Here is a 14,508-nt window from a genome sequence, read left to right as displayed (position 1 = left end):
GAGGCTGATGTCCTGGGAGCTGGGGTGGGCAAGCCAGCAGGTTCCCAGGGAGCAGAGGAGTATCAGAGGAGCCCCCGATCCCTGTCATCCCTGATGGTCAGAGCTGCCTCCGTGTGTGTGCGGTGAGTGCACGAGTGTGTACCGGGGGTGCGTGTGGCTGCGTGCGCGAATGCTGCCATGTGTGGGTCTGATTCTGCATGTGGCTCTGGGATACCTGCCGTGATGGTGACACCGTGTGGGTCTGTGTCGACAGCTGCTCCTATGGAAGACGCCTGCGTAGTGTTTGTATGCTCGACTGTGAGCATCGGGGTTTTGTGCCCATGTGTGTAAAGGATTGTTACGGATGTGTGTGCACATCTGGGTCCCTGAAGGGGACACCCGAGTCCCCGCAGAGATTGCATGAATGTGCCTTGGGGGTTCAGCGTGCGCACACCTCGCTTTGCAGGGGACGTGCATGTGCCTGGAGAAGTGTGGTTGTGTGTTCTCATGCCCCGTGTACCTGAGGGGGATGCCAAGGGACTCTGGCACCGTGCCTGCAGGGCTGTGTGACTGTCCCAGCATTCTGATGGTTCTCCTTCATTACTTCCTCTCCTCGCTTGAAGGGACCTCTCACACCCCCATCCCAGCTGGGAGGGGCAGAAGCCAACTTAGCCCACCCCGTTTGCCAACCCTGGTCCCTTGTGGTGGGGTGACAGGGGCTTCCTAAGATTCTGTCTGGTTTTGCCCCCCAGTCTATCCCAGCCTCAGTCCCCAATCTCACTCTCCCCCCACCTCCTTCATGCCAAACCCCCAGGGTCCCTGTATGTGGCAGGTGAGAGTGTGTGCGTGCGTGTGCTCACGCACACACACACACAGAGTCTCCCTCCCTCCCTCTTTCCCTCTCCCTCCCTCCTTCTGTGTGTTTACCCCATGTGGGACCGGCCAGGGCAAAAAGGATGGCTGAGTGACATGGTAACTACCGTGGGGTTTGCAGCAAGGTGAGCCCAGCTCTAGATCAGAGACACTTGTATTCAGTGAGCCAGACTCCAGTTTTCCTCCAGATCCACAATTCAGGGCCCTCAGGTTCTAGAAATCTTTTTTTAAAAAAATATTTTATTTATTTATTTGACATAGAGAGAATTAACAAGCAGGCAGAGAAGCAGGCAGAGAGAGGGGGAAGCATGCTCCCTGCTAAGCAGAGAGTCTGATGTGGGGCTCGATCCCAGGATCCTGAGATATTGACCTGAGCTGAAGGCTGAAGCCACTCAGGTGCCCCAGGTTCTAGAAATCTTAAGACTGTGAAAGACTAGGCTTTTAGTATTCCGTGCCCTTCAGATTCTGATTCCCTATGATTCCAAGATTCTTGTATTTTCTTAAGATCTAAGAGTCCCTGCCCGGGATGCTGAGAACTGGAATTCTAAGCCCCAGGGTCCCCACATTCCACCCCCCATGCCCTCCACCACCACCACCACCCCCATCCCCAGCTCTGCAGAATCTCTGCGCTGCCCAGACTGGGCTCCCTTGGGGGTGGGGGTGGGAGTGGGGGGTTACACTGCCACACAGACCCCACCGGGCTTCTTGGCGCCTCCCCCACACCCCGCAGCAGGGCTCCGGGATCTGCGCAGTAAACCAAGCATGGGGGCTAAGGAATGGAGTGTGGGACGTAGAGACAGCAGGGGCCTTTCACACCCAGAGTGGCTGCTGTGGGTACCCCCCAGGATTGTCTGTCTCTCACGCGCTCCCGATGGAGACTGCAAGAAGCACCAACCTGGGATCTCTGTGGTCCAGCAGTGGGATGGTAAGGGACGGGGCTTCGCTTTCTGGACACAGACCTGACACTGTGGTCCAGTCTGCTGCTGTGTCTGCTCTTAGGGGGCTCCCAGAGGCTGGACAAGGCCAGGCCCTTTTCCTTGGGGACCCCCGAATATCATGGGGGAGTCCCAGCCCTTCTCTGGTCTGATGGAGGGCAGCTGGGCCAGCCCAGGTAAATGCCCTCCGCTCCCACCAGTCACTCTCCTCTCCCCAGGGCCACCCTCGGCGCCCGTGAATCTGATCTCCAGCGTGAACGGGACATCCGTGACCCTGGAATGGGCCCCTCCTCTGGATCTGGGCGGCCGCAATGACATCACCTACAACGCCGTGTGCCGCCGCTGCCCTTGGGCGTTGGGCCACTGCGAGACCTGTGGGAACGGTCCCCGCTTTGTGCCTCAGCAGACAAGCCTGGTGCGGGCCAGTCTGATGGTGGCCAACCTGCTGGCCCACATGAACTACTCCTTCTGGATCGAGGCCGTCAACGGCGTGTCTGACCTGAGCCCTGAGCCCCGCCGGGCAGCTGTCGTCAACATCACCACGAACCAGGCAGGTAGGCGGAGTGGCTTGGGCTGGCAGCTTCCCCGGCCCCTGGCCCTGCCTTCCTCCCCAGGACTCGGAGCTCCGGGCTCTCCAGGATGTTAGGAGAATAGAACCTGTCCTGTAGGTGGGAGGAAAGCAGAGACAGGCGGGCACGGCATTTCATAGGTTCCAGAACCTTCTTTCCGCCTCTGTTTCTTCCCTGGTACATTGGGAATAATGGTGTCTGTGTCGGGTACTCTGATGAGGCTTAAGTGAGAGAGAGGAAAATGCTTAGCCCCGCACCTGGCCCAAGGTCTGTGCCCCATAAATGTCATTAAAAAGTAAAATCACTCTGATTATTATTTTCCAGAACACCTGTCACTGCTGCCCCAGGGAGGGACTTAGTTGCACTGGTTTGGACAACAGCCATTTATCTCGGGTCCTAGCCAGTTGTCGGGCTGGGTTCAGCCCCTGGAGCCACTCTCTTCCCAAATTCGGATGGGTCCCACCTGTCCAGTGACGGCTGACCCAAGAGCCTACCACGGCAGCTTTGTCATCCACAGCCACCCCAGCACACGCCTAGGACTGCTGTGGCCCCCACCCCGTCCCTGGCCCAGAGCCTTCTCACCATGTCACCAGGGAGGAGAGCAAAAGTCTGAGTCACCGGGTAGGAAGTGGTAGAGTCGGGATTCGAACCCAGGTCTGTCCCGCCCCCAAGGGAAATGCCCCCCCAAACTGTGAGCACAGGGCACCCCCTCTCTGATGCCAGAGAGAGACATCCACTCGAGAGACTTTCTTCCAACCAGCACATGTGGGGGCAACCCCAGAATGCCCGGTCCTGTCCTTGGGGCCGGTGACATGGTGGGAAATAGGCCTATGGGTCTGCTGTGTGTGGCCCTGCCATTGCCCGTAGGTCTCCAGAGCCCAGCAGTGCTCCTGAGGCCACCAGTATGCTCCATCATGAGAAGAAAAACCCTCCCTTGAAGGCACGCTCCCTTCCCGCCACCGACCACTTCTCTTCCCAGGGAACCTTCCGGAAAGAGCAGTCTGTGCGGCTGGATCTGTGTCCTCTCTATGGACCTCTTCGGGCAGCCCCCGCCAGGCCTCTCTCCCCAGCTGTCCACTGAAGTTCAGGGTCCCCACCTGGCCACACGCAGTGGGGGTTTCTCTCCCTGGTCTTTCCCCCCTCGTGGAACCCTTCTGTCTCGCCCCCAAGCCCCTCCTACCCTCCACCGCCACCATTTCCTGTCCACTTGTCTGCCCTGCCCTCCTCCATCTCTGCCGGCCCCTCTTCTAGAAACAGCCTCAGAAGGCTGGAGGACCCCATGCTTGTCCCAGACCCTCCTCTCTTCCCTCTTCACTTGGGGTCGTCTTCCCTGAGTGACCTGATCAGGGCCCATGGCTAGGAACCCCGCTGTCATGCTGACATTTTGTCACCAGCACAGGCCTCTCCTCTGAGGACCATGTGCCCACTCGCGCCCCCGCTCGGATGTGTTTTAGCCACTCGGCATGCAGCCCCCCACTCCCAGAACACGGCACCACTGTTCATGGGGTCGCTCAAGCCCCAGAGCCGGTTGTCATCCGGACTCTCCCTCCCTGTCTCCGTACCACGTCCGCCCACCTGCCAGGCCCACCGGGCCTCCCTCCTGGTGACCGTCTCCACCTCAGACCCCTTCTGATCCATCTCGCTGAGCTCAGGCTACTGTGATAAAATACCGTGGGTCGGGGGACTTAAAGCACAGAAATGCACTGATCATAGTCCTTGAGGCTGGAGGTCCAAGGTCAAGGTGCTGGGCAATTTGGTTTCTAGTGAGGACCTGCTCCCTGGCTTGCGGAGAGCTGCCTTCTTGCTGTGTTCTCGCAAGGCAGAGAAAGAGAGAAGTCTCTGGCGTCTCTTCTCACAGAGACGCTAATCCCATCCTGAGGGCCTCACCTGCAGGACCCCACCTACACCTAATCGCGTCCCGTCCCCCGAGGCCTATCAAATTAGGACTTCAGTATATGAATTTGGGGAGGGGGACCCAGTTCAGTACAGAGCACATTCCCACCCCGCCCTGCGTTGTCTGGATGACCCCAGAGCCGCTCCCCCTCGCCCCAGCAGACCTTCTCACTCCACATCCTGATTGAACTTTAAAAGCGTTAAGTGAGTTCTGGTCACACCGGAGTCCTTTACCAGCTTCAGCCTGAGCTCAGATCCCAATGAGACCCTCCCAGGGCCAGGGCCGGGGGGGGGGGGGGGGGGGGGGCACCCAGGCCACCCACCCCACCCACCCCTCCAGCCTCACGCATTTACTCTCAGCTGGCTCCCTCCCTTGCAACCGCACTGGTCTCCCGTCCATCTGTCCGCCCCTTGGAGCACACAAAGAGCTTCCTGCCTCGGCCTTACTTCTCCTCTGGAGAGCGCTGGTCGGATCAGAGTCTTTCGAGTGGATGAAGCCCTGGCATCAGAGAGGGGGTGCCCTGGGCTCACAGTTGGGAAGTCCTTCGGAACGACAGGCTCGTCTCTGTGATGCTGGGTGGCTGATTCCTTCAGTCCTTGGTTCCGCTATCATTCCTGGGCAGGCCCACCCTGACCACCTTTCCCCCCACCCCAGGTAAAATGGCCTGGTTCCACCCCCCCACTCCCGCCCCCTGTGCATACAAGGTCGGCTCCATCACGTACCTTCTTCCTTCCTATCCCTCAGGGTACTTAACCAGCCTGTGATTATACATCGATTTGTTTTCTTATTTACTTTCTCTCTATGGATTATAAGCTCCTTGAAAGCTGCCTCAGTCACTGTGGATCTCCAGGTCCTAGTAGACCACAAGGCATGTGGAAGGCATTCAGAAAATCCTGGGTTGGTGGGGGGTGGCCCTGGGGCAGGTAGCAGCCCTGAGCAAATTGGTGAGGTCTGGCCTCCGATGGTCCTCCGCATTCCTTCCCCCCCCCTTTCCTCTTCTCTGTCCCACTTCTCTACAGCAATCTCCTCCTTGGAGCCTCTCTGGTGCCCGCACCGTGTTTCCCTCCCTCCTCTGTGCTCCTGGTCCCCCTCTGTGTCTGCTCCCCTCATACGGCACCTCTTGCCTTGGAAGTCCTTTGTTTTTAAGGGGCACCTACGTATTGCGGGCACAGGTGTGTGTTCCTCCCAAACAACGGTCTTACCCCATCCTCACCTCGTCACAGCCGGTGGTGCTGCTAGCTTCCCTTTCTGGATGGGGAAGCTGCTGTACCAGGGAGTAATGGTCCCAGCCAGCAAGAAGAGGCCAGGTTGTGACCCAGGCCCAATCCGGGGCTATTGGGGAGCCCTGTACCACGCCTTCCCACTTTACTCTGGGAGTTACTTTTTCATGTCAAAGTCGCCCAGCAATGTTTGTTGGGCACCTACCCTGTGTAGCCCCTGCTTTTGAGGAGCTCCGGACATGCGGGGGGAGTGGGGGACAGGATACCCAGATAGTGGGACGGGGGAGCCGTGGGCCAGAAATTCAGCCTGGTTGCGGCTGGCTGACTCTGGCACTTTCCAGCAGACTCACCTTTGGGGTAGGTGCACTGAATGCAGGAGACAGGGAGGGAGGGAATGGTGACTCAGTCACTGCGTGACCTGGTGAACAGGTGACCTGGTGTGACACAGGAATCCTGGGGCTCAGGGTGCCCAGCTCGTGGCCTTTCCCTGAGTATCAGAGCTGCTGCGGTCCTACCCTCCAGACCCAGGAAGTGAGGACACCAGGTCCGTCTACTCTTCTCTTTTCCTTCCTCCTCCTCAGGCACTCCTGAGGGCCTGTCCCACCCCAGACCCTTGGAGATAGAGACATCCGGTGGTGGGGCCCCAGGGCAGCGAGGGTCTGCTGGATGGGGTTCGTGGTGTCCAGCAGGCTTCCAGAGGATGGGCCTGGCCAGAGATGAGGAGGAGGCAGTGAAAGCTGGGGGAGTCAGGCCTCGTCTGGGGCAAGCCAGCCTCAGCATCCCGGCCCAGAGCCAGGCTGTGCCGACCCTGGGAGGCCCACCAGAGCGGCAGCAGGTGATTTGCTAGGAGTGTTGGAGGCCGCCGGCTCTCCTGGGACAGGAGCTGGGGGGCAGGATAGTTGGCAAGATGAGCACGCCCCAAGCCAGCCTCCCTAGGACAGAGGCCAGTCTCCGTTATCCCCCATCCAGCCATCTGACCGAGGCTGGCCTCCGTCCCCTAGCCCCGTCCCAGGTGGTGGTGATCCGCCAGGAGCGGGCCGGGCAGACGAGCGTGTCCCTGCTGTGGCAGGAGCCGGAGCAGCCCAATGGCATCATCCTGGAGTACGAGATCAAGTACTACGAGAAGGTACCAGCAGGGAAGGGAGAAAGGGGCAGCGGAAGCCGGCGGGAGGAGCCTGGGCTGACCACCCCTCTTGTGCCCAGGACAAGGAGATGCAGAGCTACTCTACCCTCAAGGCTGTCACCACCAGGGCCACCGTCTCGGGCCTCAAGCCGGGCACCCGCTACATGTTCCAGGTCCGAGCCCGCACGTCCGCAGGCTGCGGCCGCTTCAGCCAGGCCATGGAGGTGGAGACTGGGAAACCCCGTGAGTGCGGGGAGCGGGGAGGCCAAGGGAGCGGGGCAGGCCGGGTGCTGGGGCCCCGGTGGCCAGAGGAAGGGAACGCCAAACACGGAGGCTCCGAGAACGAGAATGGAAGCGACTTGCCCAAGGTGACGGAGCCGGTGACAGCCCACCAAACACTGGCTGTCACCGAGTCACCAGGGTGTCCGGCTGGCATCATGGTGTGCATCGCGGACAAGACCCCTTACACTTGCCCCAGAGACCCTCTAGGTGGTTGTCCAACAATTCAGGTTTGAGTTATTTTTTTTTAAGATTTTATTTATTTACCTATTTACTTATTTTAGAGAGAGCGTGTGAGAACGTGCGCAGGGGGAGGGGCACAGGGAGAGGGAGAGAAGCTCAAGCAGACTCCTTACAAAGCACAAAGCTTGGCACAGGGCTTGATCTCGCAACCCTGGGATCATGACCTGAGCCAAAACCAAGAGTCGAATGCTCAACCGACTGAGCCCCCAGGCGCCCCAGCAGTTCAGACCTTCAGGGTGATCCTGAGGCACATTCAAGCTTGCGGATGCCCTGCTCCCCTCTCCAGCTGCTTGGGGTCCTCTCTGTGCTCTAAGCTGGGGTGTCCTCCGGGGGTGGTGTTGGCAGAGACAGGTTCCAGCCCCAGCCGACGGAGTGTCTCAAGTGCTCTGAGGTCTGATACTGCACTGAGACTGCCCGGCTGGGACCTGCCCCGCTCCCTCCCATTTACTGTGTGGCCTTGAGTAAGTTCCCTGCGTCTCTGAGCCTCAGGGTTCTTGTCTGAAAGCTGAAGAGAATAGTGGGTTCTTCTGTAACTGGAACGGGAACCCACACCTCTCAGCACATTCGGTTTCGCTACTGTTTGAACAACAGGTGGGACAGGCAGATTGCAGGGGGAGGACACGGGCTCAGAGAAGTCCAGTGCTTCTTCGGGGCTCACACCGAGCCGGAAAGTGCCGGCACCAGAGTGGGAAGCCCGGAAGCCTGGGTCAGCAGGGTCTGGAAGGGGCAGCTTCGTAGAGGGGAGGGTCCAGGCAGAGGAGGAGGCAGCTGTGACCCCGACCCAGGACTGACTCACAGCCAGGATGCTGCTCACCCCGTGTGTCCGCCCCGGGGAGCCGCCAGACCCCCTCACCCTGCTGTTCTCCACCCCCCAGGGCCCCGCTATGACACCCGGACCATTGTGTGGATCTGCCTGACGCTCATCACAGGCCTGGTCGTGCTTCTGCTCTTGCTCATCTGCAAAAAGAGGTGGGTGGTCCCGGCCGCCCCCCGTCCCCCGCCACCGCACCACACCCCAAACCCCTCCCCCCCCAGCCTGGTCCAGGCTCCACCAAGCTGCTGGGGCTGGCTTCGCTTCCCGTATACGTGCTCTTCTTTCCTCCCTCGGGGAACGCTTCTGTCTCGACCCATGTCCCTCCTACCCCCACCCCCGCCGTTTTCTGTCCACCTGCCTGCCCTGCCCTTCTCCATCTCTGCCGGCCCCTCTTGTGGAAACAGCCTCAGAAGGCTGGAGGACCCCATGCTTGTCCCGGACCCTCCTCTCTTCCCTCTTCACTCGGGGCCATCTTCCCTGAGTGACCTGATCAGGGCCCACCAGCACAGGCCTCTCCCCTGAGGACCATGTGCCCATTCACGCCCCGCTCGGATGTGTTTTAGCCACTCGGCACGCAGCCCCCCCTCCTTCCAGAACACAGCACCACTGTTCATGGGGTCGCTCAAGCCCCAGAGCCGGTTGTCATCCGGACTCTCCCTCCCTGTCTCCGTACCACGTCCGCCCACCCGCCAGGCCCACCGGGCCTCCCTCCAGGTGACCGTCTCCGCCTCACTTAATGCTGTGATGAGACATTCTGGTGTCACGTTGCAGGTGAACTGGTTGGGGATCAGAGAGGTTAGGCCTCTTCTGCCAAGTAGATGTCAGAACTGGGACAGGAACCGAGGTCTGTCAAAACTGAAGTTGCTGTTCTCTCCCACGGCATCCCAGAGGGGGTTGGAGATAGGACACCGTGCCTCGTGTGGGTTTAGGAGCCCAGACAGCGAGGCCTGGAAGCATCGTTTTATACTTGGAGACACGGGCCCAGGGAAGGCAGGGGGCTGGCCAAGGTCACACAGTGTCATAGATACCAGAAGCCTCTGTCCCCACCCCAAGGGTGGTTTCATGTAAAATGGGGCTTAGGCTGTGTAGACTGCAGTGCAGACCAGGCACGCTTGATTTTGTAAATCGTAACTGTCAAAGGTGTCACCGTCCAGCTGGGTTGAGAGCCCGAGGGTGGGGACTCCCCTCTGTAAGGGCAGGAGCTGACCGGAAGAGGAAGGAGCTAGAAGGGAGGAGTTCTGCTCTGTCCCTGAACCGGGTCAGGGCTGAGGCTAGGGCTGTCCTCCCCAGGCACTGCGGCTACAGCAAGGCCTTCCAGGACTCGGACGAGGAGAAGATGCAGTATCAGAACGGGCAGGGTGAGTGCAGGGGCCCAGGCTCATGGGGCAGAGAGGAGGTCCGGGCGGGAGGGACAGTACTGGCCTGGGGAGGGGACAGGTGGGGAGGAGCAGGGCAGCCCACAGAAAAGAGGAGAGCCCCAGAGATAGACAGTAGAATGTCAGAGACCCCAGACCTCAGAGGCGGAGCGCTGTTCACCCTTATCAGGTTGGCGGGCCCCACCCAGGATGCTAGAAACTCTCCTCCCCAGGAAATGCACTCATCTGCACTCACACACAATTTTGTGTAGTTTCGGAGGGGGTGTGTCATATACTCTTGGATAAGAACCCATGCTGCAGACAGCTTTCCCAGGACCCTGCAGGGACCCCACAAGATGGGGCACGTAGGAGAAAGCCTACCTCCATACCTCACACCTGTGCGGTGGTAGGCGTTCGTATCAGTTCTGGTACCGATTCTCAGCTGAGCGCAGCTCAGAGTCCTTCTCACCGCGGTTTTCTAGGAAGCTACTTTCAATCAGAATTGGCGTTTGGGATGAAAATGGTTTTGCTACATTTCTACCCTAGAGCAATTTAGATAGACCTTAAAGATTCTAAAAGTGACCCCCCCCAAAAACAGCAGATGTGCTCAGAACCCACTGGAGACCCCTAAGTCCCCTGGAGACCCCGTAGCTCCTCCGTAGAGACCCCAGTTTCACTCAGTAAGCACGTACTGGGCACCTACTGTTTGTCGCCACAACCTGAGCTTCCCGGGGACTCTCCTTACCCTCTGCATCCCATCCCAGACCTACCCCAGGCCCAGGGGATGCTGCGAGAGCAAGCCTTTTGCGCCCCACTCATGGCATTTCTTTCCTGGCCCTTCAGCACCCCCGCCTGTCTTCCTGCCCCTGCACCACCCCCCAGGGAAGATCCCGGAGCCCCAGTTCTATGCAGAACCCCACAATTACGAGGAGCCAGGGCGGGCGGGCCGCAGTTTCACCCGAGAGATCGAAGCCTCCAGGATCCACATCGAGAAAATTATCGGCTCTGGTGAGCCTTGGGGGTTGTGAAGGTGGGGACAGCACAGAGAGGTGCCCGGGGGAGGAGCACCCAGGGCAGGGAAAGAGGGGAGTCCTGGAGAACACACTTCGTGGGGCAGGGTGGGGGAGGGGAGTGCCGGGGTCCAGGTGTGGAGGGGAGGGTCCCACAGCCTTCCTTTCCCTGCCCCACTCGGGGTCCACAGGGGAGTCCGGTGAGGTCTGCTACGGGCGGCTGCGGGTGCCGGGACAGCGGGATGTGCCCGTGGCCATCAAGGCCCTCAAAGCCGGCTACACAGAGAGGCAGCGGCAGGACTTTCTGAGTGAGGCGTCCATCATGGGTCAGTTTGACCACCCCAATATCATCCGCCTGGAAGGTGTTGTCACCCATGGTAGGTCCCGGGCGGGGGCAGCCTCACCCTGCAGGGCCCCTCCTGCCCCAGCACGGAAGTCTGGGTCCACCCCTGGACCACGGTGCTCTGCCCCTGCCCTGCCCCCATCCCCCCGGTTCAGGTCCCTGGGTGACTTGGGTGGGGAAGAGACCCAGAGTCCAGGACGCCAGTGGGAACCCTAGTTTCCCTGGAGCCCTCAGTGCCAGCCCAGCTCTTGGCAGCTCACAGAGGGACCGTGTTCCTGGGGTCTCTGATCGACAGACTCGATTTCCCCTCCAAGAGCCACCCCCTGCCTCTACCCCTCCCCAGGCCGCCTGGCAATGATCGTGACCGAGTACATGGAGAACGGCTCTCTGGACGCCTTCCTGCGGGTGTGTGTCCCACGCCGCCTTCCCCGTGGGTGTGGGGGGAGGGGAGTTCAGTCTGACTGTTGGGAGGTAAGGACGGGCCTCCAGACACCTCGGGAGCTTGGACCCAGTGGACCTGAGGAAGGGGAGTGGGGTACAGGGAGGAGCCTTAAGGGTCAGCTGATCAAATTGCCTTGCAGCCCCCCCTTAATGTGAAGGTCCCTCCGCGCATGGGGTCCTCTGCCATGCGCGCAGGCTGGGAGGGGTGCCTCCGTGGAGACCCAGGGTCCCACCCACTGGGAGGCATGGCGCATGTTGGGGAAATAGCTCGCCTCCAGCCCCCGCCCCGCCGTTTATCTGCTGAGCCTCCCGGCGCCGGGCTTCCCCTCTCTGGGCTTCCGTTTCTCCTTCTCAGGCTGGGTGAGACGTCATCACAGCCCCACCTCCCTCTCAGGGTCGCTAAGAGCGTAAATGAGACCATGAGAAGGAGCTGAGACAGGAACGTGCTTCATAAGCAGTGGAGACACTTGGCAGGCGGCGCGGAGCCTTGCTGAAGCCCAGCCGTGTCCCCCTACAGACTCACGACGGGCAGTTCACCATCACGCAGCTGGTGGGCATGCTCAGAGGCGTGGGCGCCGGCATGTGCTACCTCTCGGACCTGGGCTACGTCCACCGAGACCTGGCTGCCCGCAACGTCCTGGTTGACAGCAACCTGGTGTGCAAGGTGTCCGACTTCGGGCTCTCCCGGGTGCTGGAAGATGACCCTGGCGCGGCCTACACCACCACGGTGCGTGGGCCCCGTGCTTTCCGGTGAGACCAGGGAGGGCTCCCCCCCACACACACAGTGACGTTGGAAATGTCGGGGCTGCCTACAGCCGGGGCAAGTCCTACTTCTTCTCTGCACCTCAGTTTCCCCCTCTGGGAAATGGGAGCTCCCGTTCCCACCTTTCCTATATACCAGGTGGCCTGGGGAGACACCAGGGCTCGGCCCACGGTCACTCACCGTCTGGGAGGTTTTGGGAGGGTCCGTGTCTCTCTGAATCGCGAACCCACTCTACATTCGTCTGTAAGGATTAGCTAAACCCTGACAGCGGCAGAAGCTGTTCCGTGGAGAGGCAGGCCTCTCGAGAGAAGCCTTGGGGGCCACCTTCGAGGCATGAGGCTGAGTGGCCCGGGGCTCGGGCCCCCCAACCCTGCCTCAGTGAGAACCTTCCCTTGGGGTCTCCCCTACCGAGCATCCGGACAAGGTTTCACTTAGAAAAAGGATTTTGTGGCAAAAACAGAAAGAAACAAGAAAGAAAGGAAGGCAGGGCAGCGAGATAATGAGCAAGGCGAGTCCCGCAGGCCGCGTCCCTTGTCAGCCTGTTGACGGCTGTTTGCTGAGCACCTGCTGTGTTCAAGCTGCACCACGCGGGTCCTCCACTCAGTCTTCAGATCAGCTGGGAGTGCGGGTCCCCTGAGCGGAACGGGGGCTCCAGGCAGGGGGAGGTTGGGCCTCCGCTCCTGCCCTGCCACGTTCCTGGCCCTGCCCTGGCGCTTGGCTCCCTGCCCCGGGCCGAGAGAAGGCCTGGGCACTTACGCATGTCTTGCAGGGAGGCAAGATCCCGATCCGCTGGACGGCCCCAGAGGCCATCGCTTTCCGGACCTTCTCCTCGGCCAGCGACGTGTGGAGCTTCGGTGTGGTCATGTGGGAGGTGCTGGCCTACGGGGAGAGGCCCTACTGGAACATGACAAACCGTGACGTGAGTCCGGGACCCTGGCTGGGGAGAGGCCTCGGTGGGCGTTGGGCGGAGGGGAGGGGGGCGGCCTCCAGCCCAGCTCTGTGCTTGTCCCCCTCCCCCCCAGGTCATCAGCTCCGTGGAGGAGGGGTACCGCCTGCCCGCGCCCATGGGCTGCCCCCGCGCCCTGCACCAGCTCATGCTAGACTGTTGGCACAAGGACAGGGCCCAGCGGCCTCGCTTCTCCCAGATTGTCAGTGTCCTTGATGCCCTCATCCAGAGCCCTGAGAGTCTCAGGGCCACTGCCACTGGCAACAGGTGCCTGGCGCCCACCCCAGCTCTGCCCAAGCCCAGCTGCCCTGCGGGTATTTCCCCAGATAAGGCCCAGACTTAGGGTCAGCTCTGACGTAGGGACCACACCGAGCTGACTCCCAAAGCCCTGACCTGCCTGTGCCCTTGACCCCTGAGCTTCCTGGGCCCCTGACCCCTGTCAAGTCTGGACCCCCAACCCCTGGCTTACCTGGGCCCCTGACTGCTGTCCTACCTGGGCTACCCACCTGTGTCCTGTCTGGGCCCCTCATCCCTGCCTTACCTGGGCCCCTGACAGCTGTCCTACCTGGGCTACCCACCTGTGTCCTGTCTGGGCCCCTCATCCCTGCCTTACCTGGGCCCCTGACAGCTGTCCTGCCTGGACCCCGGACCCTGGTCCTGCCTGAGCTTTCCTCTGCCCTCTCCTTTCAGACCCTTTGCCCACTAGTGAGCCTGCATGGAGGCTGAGGGTGGCTGATGCCAGGGTCCCCAAGGAAGGTAGAGACCCTGGCAGGCTACTTACAAGGGCCCCTGTGCCTCAGGTGCCCGCCCCCTGCCTTTGCCCAGAGCTGCTTTGACCTCCGCGGGGGCGGGGGTGGCGGCGGGGGCCTCACCGTGGGGGACTGGCTGGACTCCATCCGCATGGGCCGCTACCGGGACCACTTCGCCGCCGGTGGCTACTCCTCGCTGGGCATGGTGCTACGTATGGATGCTCAGTGAGTGAAGGGTCAGGCGGTGCCCGTGCGGGTGGGGACCGGAGGCAGGGCCACCGAGGCGGGGACTTAGGGGGGGCAAGCTCCAGGGGATGGGTCTGGCCCTGGCTCCGTGGTTCCCGGCCTCCCAGGCCAACCAGAGCAGCCCCATCCTCCCTTCACAGGGACGTGCGTGCCCTGGGCATCACCCTCATGGGCCACCAGAAGAAGATCCTGGGCAGCATCCAGACCATGAGGGCGCAGCTGACGAACACCCAGGGGCCCCGCCGGCACCTCTGACCCAAGGCCATTGGGACCTGGGCTGCAACGAAAGCAGACCCGGGTCGTGTTGGCCATCAGAGGACTTGCAGGGTTGGCCGGGGGTCAGGCAGGCCCCCAAGCCTCTGTCCCTCCTCTCAGGTGCCAGGGAGGCCAAGAGCTCCCCCGCAGGACCTGGGCTTACTGGGGCTCAGGCTGCCTGGGGAGGGGCGTTCGGCGCCCAGCATGGCTGGGACATCTGTCCCCAGGGCAGAGGGGGGGCTGCTCTTCCCCCAAGTCTGGGGCCTCAGTGACACGGAGCCCGACAGAGACATCACTCACCTGCCTCCGCGTGTGCGTGCGTGCGTGCGTGTGTGCTGCTATGCTGTAGGGATGTGTTTTCATGAGGTTGTGGGAGCCTTGGTGAACATTTGTGATCACGTGTGTGTGTCCAGCCATCAGGTCCGAGCACGGACATGTGCTTATGGTGTGCATGCTTTTCCATTAGGGCGG

General features: G+C 61.1%; 1 protein-coding gene across 1 annotated transcript in view; it reads left to right on the top strand.

Moving 5' to 3' along the window:
• The window catches only part of EPHA8 (EPH receptor A8), a 34,010-nt gene extending 19,973 nt beyond the window's left edge, over window positions 1-14,037 (top strand). The window contains exons 5-17 of the mRNA XM_046013660.1: window positions 2,006-2,341; window positions 6,472-6,596; window positions 6,674-6,836; window positions 7,991-8,084; window positions 9,220-9,287; window positions 10,128-10,292; window positions 10,486-10,671; window positions 10,981-11,042; window positions 11,596-11,805; window positions 12,611-12,760; window positions 12,864-13,054; window positions 13,588-13,761; window positions 13,923-14,037. Of these exons, the coding sequence (XP_045869616.1) occupies window positions 2,006-2,341; window positions 6,472-6,596; window positions 6,674-6,836; window positions 7,991-8,084; window positions 9,220-9,287; window positions 10,128-10,292; window positions 10,486-10,671; window positions 10,981-11,042; window positions 11,596-11,805; window positions 12,611-12,760; window positions 12,864-13,054; window positions 13,588-13,761; window positions 13,923-14,037 (2,039 nt within the window). The remainder of the gene's footprint in view (window positions 1-2,005; window positions 2,342-6,471; window positions 6,597-6,673; window positions 6,837-7,990; window positions 8,085-9,219; window positions 9,288-10,127; window positions 10,293-10,485; window positions 10,672-10,980; window positions 11,043-11,595; window positions 11,806-12,610; window positions 12,761-12,863; window positions 13,055-13,587; window positions 13,762-13,922) is intronic.
• Window positions 14,038-14,508: the final 471 nt, after the last annotated feature.

The sequence above is a fragment of the Meles meles genome, chromosome 1 (genome assembly GCF_922984935.1).
Source record: "Meles meles chromosome 1, mMelMel3.1 paternal haplotype, whole genome shotgun sequence".
NCBI lineage: Eukaryota > Metazoa > Chordata > Mammalia > Carnivora > Mustelidae > Meles > Meles meles.
The sequence above is the reverse complement of the archived record's forward strand: the minus strand, read 5'-3'. Positions and strand labels throughout refer to the sequence as shown.